Here is a 16,019-nt window from a genome sequence, read left to right on the forward strand (position 1 = left end):
TTTTACCTTCTTTTTCAACAGGTCTTTGTGGAAACTTTAATGGAATGGAAGGTGATGACTTTAAAACAACCAGTGGGCTGGTAGAAGCTACAGGATCTGCCTTTGCTAACACATGGAAAGCTCAGTCCACCTGTACAGACCGGGTAGAAAAGCTGGAAGACCCCTGCAGTCTCAGCATTGAAAGTGGTAAGCACACTAATAAGTCAGATGGTTGGCTTCTGCCAGAATGAGCAGCGTTTGTTGTATATTATTGCAACAGACACGTAAGACTTGTAGTGTGGCGTTGAAGTTTTTTTAGAGGACTGTCAAATTAATAATTAATTTCTGGAGGTATGTATACATATGAGCACTGATTTCCCATCAAATTGAAGTGAAAGTTTAGGGGGTGATTGTAGAGGAATCCTGAGCTGGAAGATAGGGAAGCAAGGTCATTAATTTATATTATCTGCAAAGGCAGCTTGTATTTCCTAGTATTATTTATCCCTCTGTTTAGCTTAGCTTTATGGTCCCCAATTGGAAAGGGCTGTCACAATTCCACGTAAACAAGTTACAGCAGTAAGATAGGATTTTTTATTTTATGATTGCATGTCTACTGCTAGATAGCTGAATCAGAGAATAGAAATACATATACAGTGATTGCATGTAGTTTCTCCACTCTCCAAAGCGCACACAGTTCTCTCATTTGTATTCTTGCATTGCATTTATGTGACAACGTAATTAGATATGGCACAAGGAAGATAAGTGAATGTAATGAATATAATTATATAATTTCATTTTTCTCCTTTTTTGCAGCAAACTATGCTGAACATTGGTGTTCTTTGCTGAAAAACTCAGAGGGTCCTTTTGCAAGATGTCACTTAATCATTGATCCTTCAGAATACTATAAGGTATTGTAATCTTGCACTCCTTAGTACTGCTTTATTTCAGACGAATAACTGTGGACACTTATCATTGTTCCAACATTTGAGACATTACTGAGTTAGCTTGCCCGTAAGAGCTGGTGAAGTTTTTGCAGTGATTAACTGAGGCAGCATAGCATACATCCAAAGTATCTCCTATAACGAGATTCTTATGGGATGCTGCTGAAGAAAAAGGTAAATTTGTTCTTCTGGTTTCTTATGTTTTGTATTTAATGTACATTTTTATTGGATCGGGTATTTGAACTGGAAAGAAGATCCAAGAGATGCAGGTGTGCACCCTTACACATTAGTTAACTATTAAGTCAGGGAAAAAAAAAAAGGAAATATTATTAAGTTTCTTGTATTGATTGGAATGTAACACCAAATCATTTTCATGCCAGAATCTTCATGGTTTCTTTTCCCCCTGTGCTCATCACTGTTGAGCAGTAAGTAAGGCTTACCTGAGCAAAAAAGAAATTCCTAAGTCTTTGCTCACACCTGGAACTCAGTCTGAGATCAAATTTTGTGAAGATCTTCATAGTTCTGGTTAATATTTTGCTATTATGATTTTTAATTTTTATGGATCTCTGCATTTCTAAGTTGTAACTGAGAAAGAATGGTATCAAAATCCTTTATGAAAGGTGTTGTAAGGAGACTGGCTACTTTTTAAAGGTTCAAGAGGCTTGGCTTAGGTTAGGATAAGCATCCAAATATTTTCATTCTGTTGAAATGAAGCAGCATTTTCAGCCTCTGGTCTTTGTCCATTCCTTCCATTGTTCTCTGTGGGAATCAATAAAAACAACATCAGAAAAAGGACACAGGCTATTTCATAGCAACTGAGTTGCAATTGCCCATTGGTTTCCTGTGGGTTTACTGACCCTTTCGTTCTTTTTTCAGAAATGTAAATATGACACCTGCCTCTGCGAAGACAGTGAAGAATGCTTGTGTGCTGCCCTGTCCTCTTACTCAAGAGCCTGTGCTTTCAAAGGGGTCATACTGGGAGGCTGGAGAAAAAGTGTCTGCGGTAAGTAGTGGAACTGTCTTATCTGTGGAATTAATTAACCATGAGAAATAAGCGGGTTCTCTCTGAATTTGGTTGTCAGTGATCTCAGTGTTAAGGGATTTGGAGTATCTTAGAAATGTCTAATAGGTTTAAAAAAGACAATGTATACTAATTCATCTTATATTCTTTAGCTGTCATTTGTTCGTGACATATTTAAAAGTAGAAAGCAGTATTTTTCACTTTCACATTCTTTCCCCAGTTTAAATAATAATGCTGTTTCTATCTTTGACTAATGGAATCCCAGCCATCATGGCTTTTACATTGTCTTTGCTTATCAGTGTCTTTGTTTATCATTGTGCTTGCTTATCATCAACAGTACAGTATTGTTGAGGCTAGGAGTTTACTATATTGTGCTCTCTTTCTGATCGTCAGTATGTGAAACAAACATGGGTATGAAAGTAGAATCTATTAGTAGCAGTTAAAAAGAAGCCTTCAAGTGGTAAACAAAGGCTGGTATTACTTGTGACTTATGATATTTTTGTACTTTAATAAAATCTAAGGAAATATTTTTACCATTACATGCTGCACAGCCAAAGAAACCAAACTGGAAATGTCAGGGTTAAATTGTCCATCCTGCATCCCTTATTTATCAGTTTGGTTTTTTTCCCTCTAGCTAGTGAAGTGTCTGCCTGCCCAGGAAATCAAATCTTCCTTTACAATCTTACAATGTGCCAGCAAACCTGTCGTTCCCTTGCTGATGGTGAAAAGCATTGCTTGCAAGACTTCGCTCCTGTGGATGGCTGTGGCTGCCCATATAATACATACTTGGATAATCAGGATACCTGTGTGCCCATCTCCAAGTGCCCTTGTTATTACAAGGGATCATACCTCGAACCAGGGGAATATGTCACAAAAGATGGAGAACGTTGGTATGTTTTACTGTGGCTTCTCGTTTGTGGGGATAAAAGCCCTTTTAAAATTTGCAAATTAGGTGTAAGCTGCTTAGCTTTTTTGGGTGCTTTAATGAACATTTGTAATATGTTTCACACCATCTTCATGCTGAGCAAAGCATCATCCCGTTGCAATATAATTTATTAATAATTGAGAAGTGCAACTTTGTTTGGAGGTGTGAGTACTGGCCTTCACAGATAAACGTTACTCTGAAGCTGCACTGTTAATAGGGCTCTGTCGAGCAGAGGGGTAAAAGGAAGATAAGAGGGCAGCTATAATGTTATGTTGCTGTTTCCTTTTCTGTCAGAGACAGATTGCTTGTGTTTTCACCGGTGGAAGGTCCCCTTGATATGTATTTACTGTAGCATAGGCTTTTGAAAGCAACTTTCACGACTCTGGTATTTTTTATCATGAACTCTGACAACTGTTGGCTGCATGAATCATCAGTGCAAACTGTCAAATACTTCCTTCTCTCATCTGGCAGATAAAGCATACAGGCCAACAATTTGCAGCATATGAGTTGAATGGGCATGAAAATATACTGTGTATCCAAATGAAAGCTTTGATTTAAATGATCATTATTATCTGTTTCATTATTATGTGTTTCCTGATTCATCAAAAAGCATAGTATTAAGGATTAATAGAATAGCTGTCATTTCTTAAAACATAACATTTCTGTGCATTATGCCTAAAATCTTCCTACAGTTTTTCTCCAAGTGAAAATTCATGAAAATTCTATGCTTCAATAGAGTTCACCTTGAAATATAAGTAGAAATTATGCAGGACATCTCTGATAAATACTCTCAAATTTATATAAACAAATCCTTAGATTTAAATTGAAGACACTGACCTTACTTTTTTTTTAATTTCTACTTCACTTTTCTAGTGTTTGTCGAAATGCAAAGATCCAGTGTACTTCAGTGACAATAAGAATGATGAGTAAGTGACATTCTATAAAATAAAATAAAAACCATAACCCAAACCCAAACCTACACTTTCCATTTGAATTCTCCATTTATTTGTTTTGTGTGTTTGTGTTTTTCTCTTTATGTGAAATAATTACGCATTTTCACTTTGTTCTGTCTTCACCGAGCCTCTTTTTTTCATAAGGATAGACGTACCCTGAGATTTCTGTCTCAGTAACTACCACCTTTCACACACATTTCTTTTGCCTTTTCTTGATTCATCTAAACCAACAATGTACCTTTCAGATGCAACCAAGTGTTCTTCTAACAAGATGTACTTTGACTGCAACGCATACCCAAAGTGGACTTCTCAAGTGCCTGTACAACTCAGCTGTCATACTCCTCAAACTGACCATGTATGTATTCAGTTTTTCTCCATGTCATGTTTCCTTTATTCTGTATTCTTTAAATGACACAGTGCAGCACAGAAAATGCAGTTGTAACTAACAGTTTATTTCTCTTTGGTTTAATCGTCCTTTCTTTTCTCCCTGATGATATTACTCTCTTGCCAATTTCATGATGATTCCCCTTATGGTTTCCCTCTCCTTTTTCTTTTTACTGTGTCTTCAGTAGAATCATACCTCCCAAGTGAAATATGATTTGGGTTCTTAGACAATCAAAAAAGAAAAGGAAAACATTAGAAACCTAGAAAGAAAAACCTTATAGAACTAATCAATATTAGACTGTTTGGTTATAAATGCAGGTTTTACCGGAGTGCTTATGAAGAAGTGGAAGAAAAATGCAGTGTTTTTTCATAAAGTAACAGTCTCTCCCCATGTTCCTTAGTTCCAGACAGAGTGTGTCTCAGGCTGTGTGTGTCCTGAAGGTCTATTTGATGATGGGAAAGGGGGCTGTGTTGAGGAGAAGGACTGCCCATGCATTCATAACAACCAGTGGTATTCTCCTGGACAGAAGATAACAGTGGACTGCAACACCTGGCAAGTTATAGTTTTGTACTCTTTTCTAGAGTATGTTCAATGTAGTAAATTAGGTCATGTCTAGGCTTATGTACTACAGTGGCTGCAATCGCTGCAAGTATAAACCTTTATTTTCAGGCATACTTTTTGCTCTCTGAGGAAATACAGATTGTGCTGAAAATATTGGGGTAATAGCTACCTCTGTTTTCAGTAGGCATCTCTTATGGGGGAAGTGCACTCATTTTCTAAATATAAGCGCTATCAGATCTAAAAAACATAGCTGGCCAGAATTAAAAATCATGTTATAGGCTTAAAAACAGGCTAAACTATTGAAGTTGAGACTTAAGACACTCTGTAACACTGAAATGGGTATTGTGCGCATTATCATGTTGTATCAGGTAGCTGCTTGGTTTGTTCTGCAGTTTTCCAAACAGCACACTCTCCGTGAGATCTGAAAATTCAGCTCTTCTGCTCTCTTCTAGTACCTGCCAAAAAGGGATTTGGAGCTGCACTGAAGATGTGTGCTACGGGACTTGTATGATATATGGAAGTGGCCATTATATCACCTTTGATGGAAAATTCTATGACTTTGATGGGAGTTGTGAATATGTGGCTATTCAGGTAATGCTCATCAGGAGGGCTGAAATGGCATCCAGTTGCCTTGAAGATCTACTTTCCTCCTTGGTTTTATCATTCCTTATTGCCTGCCACCACTGTTCCTGAAGTGTTTGCACATTCTGCCAAGATAAATTCTGTATTTTCAGTGCAGGCAAACTGTGTGAATTTTTTTTTCTGACACAGTGGTCATAAGTTGTATGTAATGGAACTATTTTATAGTGATCATTATCAGTTGTGAAATAAATCAAAATTCTAAGTTTACAAAACAAAGACATTTATATTGAAAGATATATTCCTCATTTTGTTTCATTGTCCCACTTGTTTCCCAGGTTTTGCCACACATGAGACTGTATTAACTGTTTATGTGTATGCAGAGATGTATGTGTATATATTCATGCATCTGGAAAAATATATGTATGTAGGATTTCACATATGAAGCAGCAGTAATGATTTATATATTGTGGAGATTTAATTGATTGTAATTATTGTGAGATTGAACTAAATATTAAATATTCTACCTAATTTTCTTATGCTTATTTTTTCCTTTTTCAATAGGATTTTTGTGGTGACAAAAATTCCACCGGCTCATTCAGTATCATCACAGAGAATGTCCCTTGTGGAACTACAGGAGTCACCTGCTCAAAGGCTATTAAAATGTTTCTAGGGGTGAGTAATGATAGTCAGTGAGTATATATCAGTATTCAAGTATTTCAAAAAACCGTAATGCTCCAAAGCCACATCCCTAAAAGCAGCTATAACAAGTAAAGGTTAGATCTTGATTGATTGTATCAAATTGATCTGTAAAGGTGTAGATTCTCAGGTACTGAAACCTCTCTCAAACAAAGGTGCTACACCACTTTCTGTTGTCTTGGAAAGTGATCCCAGACTTTGAGCTATTGGTTTCAGAATGAGTTGTATTGTTAGGAGTGTCTAATATTTTATCTCATCATAAAAGTTTGTGTTATAGTATTTCTCTTTTTATCTTTCAGAAAACTGAACTGAAATTGGAGAACAAAGAATATAAAGAAATTCAGCGAGATATTGGTGATGATGTGCATTATTGGAACAGGACAGTAGGCCTTTACCTCGTTATTGAGGCTAGCAATGGCGTGATGCTTATCTGGGATAAGAAGACTACTGTTTTCATCAAGCTGACCCCTGGTTACAAAGTTAGGACCTGTCTGTCTTTTTCTGAAGTAGTAGTATGAATAGATAAATGAGATAAGGAAACATAAATGTTCTTTTATTCTGACTCCGTGTTTAATTCCTATATCCTCTGCACACTGATGATTAGCTTGCATTATTACTATCACAGCTTGCAGAGGTGCTACTGGAGTTCCTTACAGTCCATCACAATGCATTGCAGAGGATGCATAGCATATGATTGCAATAAAGCTAAACGTCTAAGGCATTCTGAGTTTATGAATATTAAGAGCCAAACATCCAAAGTAATTTAGGGAATGCAAACTGACCATACATGCACTTGGAAACCTGCATGGAATCTCAGCCCTGAGTTAAAACCAAACTCCCTCTGCAGTGTATGGAGATGGTTCTGATTTCTGAAGATCAGCATGCTGAATTATAGACTATTGAATTCATTGGGCTGAATGAGGAGGTGCAGGGTTGTATAAACAGGGACATACGGTTGCTTGAGGGGGCTGATGTACCTTAAATAGCACTATCAAAAATTCACTATTGTGGGTAAGCTGCTAAATTCTTTCGAGAAAAATGAGTCCCTGTCATTTTTTTTCATGGATGAAGAAATGGTGCTCATTATGTTAGAAGACTTAATAAAAACAGTTTTGAGCAGAATGGAATTCCCTTAGGCTTACATTAATAGCTGAGTTATGATAAATTGAGAAGAATGGAAAATAAAGTAATTCTCAGCTGAAAGAGGCTTAGCCATGCTTTAGTGTTATAAGTTGGATGAAGAGCCACCTCAGAGACATGGAAATACACTAAACAGAATTGGTTTCAAGGAGGGAAGACATGGCAGCTGAATAGTTTGCTGAGTACACAGACAAATAAAGGTTTAATTTCTATACAAATGATTTGGAAGTAAAGATGAAAATACATCATTTACACGGAGAGTCCTTTTTAATGTCAATGTTTTGCTCTTACTTTACTAGAGTCTGTTCTCACTTCCATAGTATATTTAAAAGCTGTGGATATGTTAATTTTCTTTTCCAGGGCAAAGTGTGTGGTCTGTGTGGCAACTTTGATGACAAGTCTAACAATGACTTTACAACAAGAAGTGGGCTGCAGGAGACTAATGCTCTGAAGTTTGGGAATTCCTGGAAACAGTCTTCCTTGTGCCCAGATGTCACACAAGAGATTAAGCCCTGTGATGTGAAACCACATCGGAAGTCCTGGGCAGAGAAAGAATGCAGCATCATCCAGAGTGAAGTCTTTAAAATTTGTCACTCCAAGGTTTGTGGAGGGCAGTAAGTGGTGGGACAGCACAGTGCATGTCTGTTACTGCAGAAGCAGAGAGATCATCAGAAATGAATGACGAGATGGTTAAATAGAGTGATCTTCAATTAACTCTTCAGTACAGCTACAGGTGTCAGCACATTTCAGCTAGACTTAGTGAAAGAAGTTTGAGTATCTGTGGCAACAGGACTGTGTCAGTAGTGGCGCCAGCCCCGGCTGTACAAGTCCATATTCATCACCAGTTTCACTGCTACTGCTGTGCAAGCTAGCTTCATAAATCTGGCCTGAATACATCTGTGTGTGCTGCAGTTGCACATCTCTTGTTGAGAGACTGCCAGTACTGTAAGTTCTGAAAGGCCTTGCGATCATCAGACCCGTCTTCTGACAGAAATGCATACTATACTTGAAAAGTGGCTGGTGAAGAGACCACAGGGATGGTGACCCAACCACTGCCCTGGGCAGCCTGTTCCAATGCTTGCCAACTCTTTCAGTGAAGAAATTTTTCCTAATATCCAATTTAAACCTCCCGTGGTGCAACTTGAGGCCATTTCCTCTTGTCCTATCACTTGTTACTTGGGAGAAGAGACTGACTCCCCCCACTACAACCTCCTTTCAGGTAGTTGTAGAGCGTGATGAGGTCTCCCCTCAGCCTCCTCTTCTCCAGACTAAACAACCCCAGTTCCCTCAGCCGCTCCTCATAAGACTTGTGCTCCAGACCCTTCACCAGCTTTGTTGCCCTCCTCTGGACACGCTCCAGCACCTCAATGTCCTTCTTGTAGTGAGGGGCCCAACACTGAACACAGGATTCGAGGTGCGGCCTCACCAGGGCTGAGTACAGGGGCACAATCACCTCCCTGCTCCTGCTGGCCACACCAGTTCTGATACAGGCCAGGATGCCGTTGGCCTTCTTGGCCACCTGGGCACACTGCCGGCTCGTGTTCAGCCGGCTGTCAACCAGCACCCCCAGGTCCTTTTCCTCCGGGCAGCTTTCCAGCCGCTCTTCCCCAAGCCTGTAGCGTTGCATGGGGTTGTTCAATATGTTTTTCTATGTTCATTCCTTCAGCAGCTAAAATCCAGTCTAAGTTTCTCCTCTTGCAGTCCCAAGCAAAAAAGTGGAAATGTTTTGCTAATGTGTTATTGGATAAACTCCAAAAACTGGCAAGCACAAAATTCTCTGCTTCATATTTGCTGTGAAGTGCAGCCTTTCTGATATTACCCACCACTTGGTTGGCAAAGTTTGCTGGAAGACAAGACTTCATTGGCATTAATCCAACTTGGTTTTGAGAGCAGTAAAATGGAATTCTGTTAGAAAATGTGGGCACTGCCAAGGACTCTTATTTTATTTTTTTCAGTCATAGCAAATTATGAAGGTACTATATTGCTTTAAGTCTATTATTATCCAAAATACATTAAGCATCTTCAAACCTATAATGTTTGTTTGTGATTTGGTAATTCTTAGAAACAGCCTCATTCCTGCCCAGCTCAATTCCCATATCTCAAGAGATCTCTCAAGCTTACTAGTTTGAAAACTAATTTGGAGATGAACTGGGGCATCATTTCTTTCCCCAACAGGTGGACCCAATTCCTTTCTATGAAGCTTGTGTTCATGATGCCTGCTCTTGTGACAGTGGTGGAGATTGTGAGTGCTTCTGTTCTGCAGTTGCTGCATATGCTCAAGAATGTACCAAGGCTCAGGCCTGTGTTTTCTGGAGAACTCCTGATATATGCCGTGAGTAACAGTTAAACACAACTGTGTCTTTCTGGCTGCTGTCAGAAAGCCTATCAAATAAATGATTAATACTATCACTGCAAGGTCATGCTGGCTATGCAATGCAATTTATTTTCACAGCATATCAGGGAACAAACAGAACTAGTAAATTTGTATATTTCAATAATCTTTTATTCAGCCTGGTTTTTGTTCTGTTCTGTTCTTTTCTGTTCTTTTCTGTTCTTTTCTGTTCTTTTCTGTTCTTTTCTGTTCTTTTCTGTTCTTTTCTGTTCTTTTCTGTTCTTTTCTGTTCTTTTCTGTTCTTTTCTGTTCTTTTCTGTTCTTTTCTGTTCTTTTCTGTTCTTTTCTGTTCTTTTCTGTTCTTTTCTGTTCTTTTCTGTTCTTTTCTGTTCTTTTCTGTTCTTTTCTGTTCTTTTCTGTTCTTTTCTTTGGCTAGGTTTCAAGTCATAGTTCCATTTTACTTGATAATTGGTGAACTGCAACTGCTGTTATCTTTCTCCTCTCTTTTTTTCAAATTATTCAGAATTTGATTTTAGCAAAAGTATAAGAAGTACTCCTATGTAGATGAACCTAATCAGTATTAAGTATATTAAGCAGTTTCCATTAGTGGTGCTAATGCTCATGCCAGTAAGTCATAAAATAATATAAAATAATATTTAAATTAATATTTACCCAAAAAGTGCTCAAAACAAAATTTTGATTTTGATTTTTTCGTTTTGATTTTCTAAGGGGCAGAAATGTAAAATATTTTCATTTAAAAAATTCATTCTGATTTGGAATTAAGGCTAGTTAAGTGAATTAAGGCTTCTTAAGTGTAAGAAGTCAGTGAAACAGAAGTTAAAAGTTTCAGTCAGCTCTGATATGTAAGTTTATAAAAAGCTTCTTCCTCTGTCCATAGTCATCTAAGCTGAATTCTGTTTTAAGTTGTATCTCTAATGTCTCATATGCTTGCTCTTGGCCTGCTGGAGGTGACTCTCAGCCCCTGCTATACAGCAAGGTAGAACTCTTTTGAATATACTGCAAGAGCTTTTAGAAGTTTGGTAGTAGCTAGGGAAGAAAACTCTCAGAAATTTACCCTTAATTTTAAATTAAAATCAACACTATTTCTTTAAATTTTTTTGTGATTTGAATCAAACATTTTCACCCTGTGGCTTGAGTGTTTAATATGAAAATCTTGGACCCCAGAGTTTTGACCCCAATGAGGTCCTATACCTCAAGAGAAATTTTGCTGGCTTAACATGTAAATTCACTTAGCGAGACCTGATCAGAACTGCATTATGGCAACCATGTTTTTAATCAGCTTCTCTTTTTTTTCTCATCAGCGATATTTTGTGACTACTACAACCCTCGTAATGAGTGTGATTGGCATTATGAACCTTGTGGCAGTAACATCATGACCTGCAGGATGATTAATAATGTCAGTACCAACTTTTCAGTACCATACCTGGAAGGTAATAATTTCTTTGCCCTTTTTGTATTTTATTTCATACAACTTTGTTCAGGAGTGATTTAATGAATATGGAATAGTCAGTCAGCTTGATAAGACGTTCCTAAATCTGTTATGTTGAATTTGTCTCCAATCTTACATAAATGTTTGTTATAATGTAATTTATTATTTATTAACATCAGTGGGTGATGATAGTTACATTGCTGTCAGCTGTAAAACTAGGTCTCTGCTTGGATAATATCCTGAAACATGCAAGATTATTACACCATTGTTATTTTGCATCCCATCCTAAGGGCATTTCAAGAGAATGAAAACCTTTTACATGGCGAAGAAACGGGTTACAGATAGTTGGGGTATTTTAACCTTAGTATTCTTAATTGCATCAGATTCATCTTGCCTTTATTATCCTCCTATCTTTACAATGAAAAATATCTTTGATATCAGACACACTGATTCTTAACAGAGACCACAAAATGTTGTCAGAGGGCTTCTGGGGGCTGTTTCTATATTTAGTGTATTTCATTTGTAGTTTTTGTTAAGGCCAAGATGTGAGGCTAAAAGAGGTTATTCTGCATTCCATCCCACTTAAAGGATGCACAAGCCATTTAAACCCCATTGAACTCCTCAAAGTATGTAGAGATATGATATTAGTATGTGAAAGTCCTTGTCCTTGATAACTGAAAATGAATTTCACATTATGGGGATGGCAATGATCTAAGAATGTGAGTGACTTTACAAATATCTTCTGTTTTACCACATGATAAAGTTGGAAAAAACAGCCATGTTTTGGCCACACAGTCTTTTTGGTCTGGACTGGAAGCAGTTATCTCCAGTTTAGGGATTGGAAAGAACTGCCCAGAGTTTGACTTTGCTATTTTAATCCTTGAACTGCTGGTAACAAAAAAAACACCCACCCCAAAACCTAACCAAAATATATATTAAAAAAAAAAGTTAACTTTGTTTTGAAATAGATTGTCTTAGATTATTAGAAAGATTTAGAAAGTGTCAGAAGGTAGATTATTATATATCCAATTATCTTCCTAAATTATTCCTGTTTTTTATCTTCAGTGGAAATATAGAGCACATTTACTTTTTTTAGGACATTTTTAGTACAGTCTGGCAGTGTGAAGTGACTTTTAAGTACCAGTTAATTACATGGTCATTCAGTTTATAGGCTATTTAGAACTCTAGTACAGTATAAAGAGGACTATATGTAATTAAGAATTGGATTTTATGAGAGTTTATTTGGAAGCAGGACACAATGATTTTTTAAAAGTGTATTTACATGAAAAATGCAATGAGAATTGACAGGCAATTAATCCCTTGCAGGTGGGGTTTGAGTCACTGGTGAAGGCTACAGAAAAATGCAGATAAATTATCTGTTTGGGGTGGAGATACCTGGTCTATTAAAGGCATATAAAAAAGATCTAGTGTTCCAATAAATGTAGTGAAAAAACTGTTTGTTAATGAATCCACTTCCATATTCTTCACAAAAATATTATTGATATAGGGATCACATTTCAATATCTGTAGAAAAATCAGCATGTTTCTTTGTCTTAAAAACACTAGCTGCCCATAGAAATTAGTATAAATTAGGAGTTTCTCCAAGATCTTTGTTTTTTCCTGAACTAGGAAAAAACAACTTCCCTAGTTTTCATGACTAAACTTTTATTTAGTCCTCCTCAGCCCAGTATTATCAATGCGAATTGTTTGATTTAAGTCTTTTGGAAAGCTAGTTGTCCAAGGATTAATTTGAATTGGAAAGTTTCAATTTCTTTCACTATGCTTGATTCATTGAGAATAACTTACCTTCAGAATGTATCCTATCATTGAGTTAACTCTTCATACTTTTTCTTCATCCTGTATATTGTTCTACTTGTCATCAACAGGTTGCTACCCCAGATGCCCTAAGGACAAGCCTGTTTATAATGAAGAGACAAAGGAATGTGTGCCTGAAGATCAATGTTGGTGTTACATCAATGGAACTGATCCTGTTCCCCCTGGGACCGAAATACCCACAGAAGAGAACTGTACAATATGGTATATAAAAAATGCAAAAACATTTGCAGTAAATGAGGAAGGAATTTATGTATGCTGAGCCCCTCATTTACTTTACTGGGCCTCAAGTAAATAGAGATGCAACTTCAGCTGAAGAGCTAGTATATTCTAGCCTTTAACTATACAAATCAGAGGAACAATGCCATTTATTTCAGTTGAGACTTAAACCCAAAAAATGCTGCACTTACAATACGTATAGATTCTAAACTTTTCATTCATAATTTTCCAAACCCATAATAATCCAGATTTCAGGTTGATAGTGTCATTATAAGAAGTGTATTAACAAATTCATTAAATATACTCTTCAAAGTGTCATAAATGATATAATGGCATGAAACCTGGGTGTGTCTCTGGAACAACCTTTTAATTCTCATGGCTCTTTGGGAAGAGAGGGGCTACTCTGCCTTGCATTCTCACTGAAATGCAGTGATTTCAAAATCACTGTAGTCTGAAATGATCTGTACTAGCCCTGAAAGAGACAGTTGAATCCTAACTGCTCATTCCTAGAGCCTTACTAATGATAGCACTGACATCTATGACTCTATGTGGTGACCAGAGACAAAAAAACCCTGATCTAGCTATAAGTTCACTACTCTGAAGAACAGTAATTATTGTACTATTGCAACTTGCAACACAAAGCAGTTCATGACAGTTTTAAGATGTTGTACTTAAAGAATGAAAGTGATGACTTAGTTTGAATGAAATAATGATAGCCAATATTAGAAAATATTACACCCAGAAAAATATCCAGTAGTATGAATGAAGATCAAATGACAAATTTCAATGTTTCTGTGCTCTTGGGCTCTGCTAACAGGTGACACAAAACATCTGCAACATTTTAATTTTTGAAAATTTTGCTTTTAGTGTCTGTGGCCCCTCAGGATCCATACAGTGTACACCAATCCCAGGTAAATAATGTTTGGGGCTTTCTTCAAATAAAAAGAAAAAAATGCAAAGAACTGCTATGTCTGTCTCTACAAAAGACTTAATACTGATTTGGAATAATTCTTTCCAGTGTAAGTGAAGGTTGTGGCCAAAGAAAATTGGGCAGCACTTTTGTTGAACCTTCCTGTTAGTACTTCTTGTTCAACCTTTTTCTCATGTCCCTTTATTCTTTCTCCCCATGACCAATATCCAAACTAATGGATTTCATTACAAGAGTTTGCACTCCCAGAACATGTAGTATTATAGAAAAGTATCAGATAGTAAATTGCAGTTGTTATTTCTCTCAGAACATTTTAAAACCTGGTTCGTAAGACTGTTCTTCCAAGTGTTTTATACAGGGCTTTATTAAATAAGTTTTAATGTTCCTCTAAATGTAAAAATAAATTAGTGCGATGTATTAGATCTAAGCTCCAGGTATAGCTCTGAAAGGAGCATGCATGTAAATGTTTACTTGTCCATAAGTATTTTGCCTTTTGTCTCTTAGCTGGTAGTAGAAAAATTGCACTATAAAGTTCTTTCTTGCAGGGTGTCCTTGTGTCATCAATGGAACAAGTTATAAAGTGAATGAAACTGTGGCACAAATACAGGATGGCAACATATGTATAATATACGTTTGTGCAGAAAATGGTTCTATAGTTGTTGGAAGTACTTATCCTTGTCCAACATCTACTTCACCTACAACCATTTCAACCTCCTTTCCTACCAGTACTCTTACCACCACAGGTAAATCTTCAACAGAGATGCGCGTAAAAAATTATTTTCTTTATGGAAAATACTTTAAATATAAAGTGTACAAGTATATGGGCTTATAGTTGACACAGATAGAGTGATACTTATGAACAGTTTTATCACACTATACTAAGAAAGACTTTTAACACTTTGATTTGATTTACTTCTCATGGAAGAAAATGTAACTATAAATGTACAGGGTGCCTTCCTAATTCTGAAAAAAATGTTAGCATCTCAATATCCTGCTGGGATAGTAGAAATTGTCTCAGTCTCAGAAAAAAAATACAATCAAGATATTTAAAATTACTATTTTTTTTTCCTAAAACTTGCAGATGATGGATTAATCTTTTTTTTCTATTTCAGTTACCACTACAAGCCCTCCAGTAACTACAAGTAAGTTTTAAATAGAAAACTAAGTTGTTAAAAAATGTCAAAAGAACATTTAAGGGAAGAGCAAATTAAAGATGGCCACTACAGAAAAATACATTTAAAACAAAAATAAATAATTTTTTTAAATTGCAAAAATGTGATAAGTATAGAGAGAAGAAAGACTTTTAAAGGCTTCAGGTTGGTGATTTTATTTTGACGCGAAGCTTCAAATAATATAGAATCAATTTTAGAACTCTTTTCTCTTGGAAAAATGACAAGTTGCAATGCATTGCTCTAGTCCTTAATGGAATAGAATACAAAATTAATCTTCTCAGAATGTTCTCTGTAAGCTCAGATGCTGAATCTCTGTCTTTTCTTGCAGCTCCATGCTTTGGATTAATCTGTAATTGGACTGAGTGGTTTGATGTTAGTAAACCTGAAGAAGATGGTGGTGACTATGAAACCTACGATGCAATAAGAAATGAACATGGAAACAAACTATGTGAAGCTCCTGAAAAAATTGAATGCAGGGCTAAAGATAATCCCGATATGAGCTTAGAGGAACTTGGCCAGAAAGTAGAGTGTAATGTTTCATATGGACTAATCTGTAAAAATGAGGAGCAAGATGCAACTATGTGGCCACTTTGCTATAATTATGAAATCAGGGTAAACTGTTGTGAGTGGCGTGAAATTTCTTGTGAGCCTACAAGTACACTGAGTCCAACACCAACTGCAACTTCAACCACCACCAGCACAACAGTACCCATCACCACTACAGCTAGGCGGTCAACAGCAATTACCACCACGCCCATACCCACCCCAACTGTCACAAGCGAATTCACACCATCAGTCACCACCCCAGTAACTTCAACCTCTCCAGGTATTTAGCAGACCAATACTCTCTGCTCTTGCTTTGTCATAGGAGAAATAAAGGGCTGTCGGCTACTAAATGCATG

The 16,019-nt window shown here is 36.8% G+C and overlaps 1 protein-coding gene across 1 annotated transcript in view; it reads left to right on the forward strand.

Moving 5' to 3' along the window:
• MUC2 (mucin 2, oligomeric mucus/gel-forming) overlaps positions 1–16,019 on the forward strand; it is a 53,685-nt gene that overhangs the window by 15,422 nt on the left and 22,244 nt on the right. The window contains exons 13-30 of the mRNA XM_075163824.1: positions 22–186; positions 793–887; positions 1,797–1,923; positions 2,576–2,831; positions 3,740–3,792; positions 4,065–4,174; positions 4,605–4,756; positions 5,218–5,356; positions 5,909–6,019; positions 6,343–6,522; positions 7,544–7,783; positions 9,359–9,515; positions 10,838–10,966; positions 12,852–13,002; positions 13,885–13,928; positions 14,491–14,688; positions 15,058–15,087; positions 15,446–15,943. Coding sequence (XP_075019925.1) covers positions 22–186; positions 793–887; positions 1,797–1,923; positions 2,576–2,831; positions 3,740–3,792; positions 4,065–4,174; positions 4,605–4,756; positions 5,218–5,356; positions 5,909–6,019; positions 6,343–6,522; positions 7,544–7,783; positions 9,359–9,515; positions 10,838–10,966; positions 12,852–13,002; positions 13,885–13,928; positions 14,491–14,688; positions 15,058–15,087; positions 15,446–15,943 — 2,835 coding nt within the window. The remainder of the gene's footprint in view (positions 1–21; positions 187–792; positions 888–1,796; positions 1,924–2,575; positions 2,832–3,739; positions 3,793–4,064; positions 4,175–4,604; positions 4,757–5,217; positions 5,357–5,908; positions 6,020–6,342; positions 6,523–7,543; positions 7,784–9,358; positions 9,516–10,837; positions 10,967–12,851; positions 13,003–13,884; positions 13,929–14,490; positions 14,689–15,057; positions 15,088–15,445; positions 15,944–16,019) is intronic.

The sequence above is a fragment of the Calonectris borealis genome, chromosome 14 (assembly GCF_964195595.1).
Source record: "Calonectris borealis chromosome 14, bCalBor7.hap1.2, whole genome shotgun sequence".
Taxonomy (NCBI): Eukaryota; Metazoa; Chordata; class Aves; order Procellariiformes; family Procellariidae; genus Calonectris; species Calonectris borealis.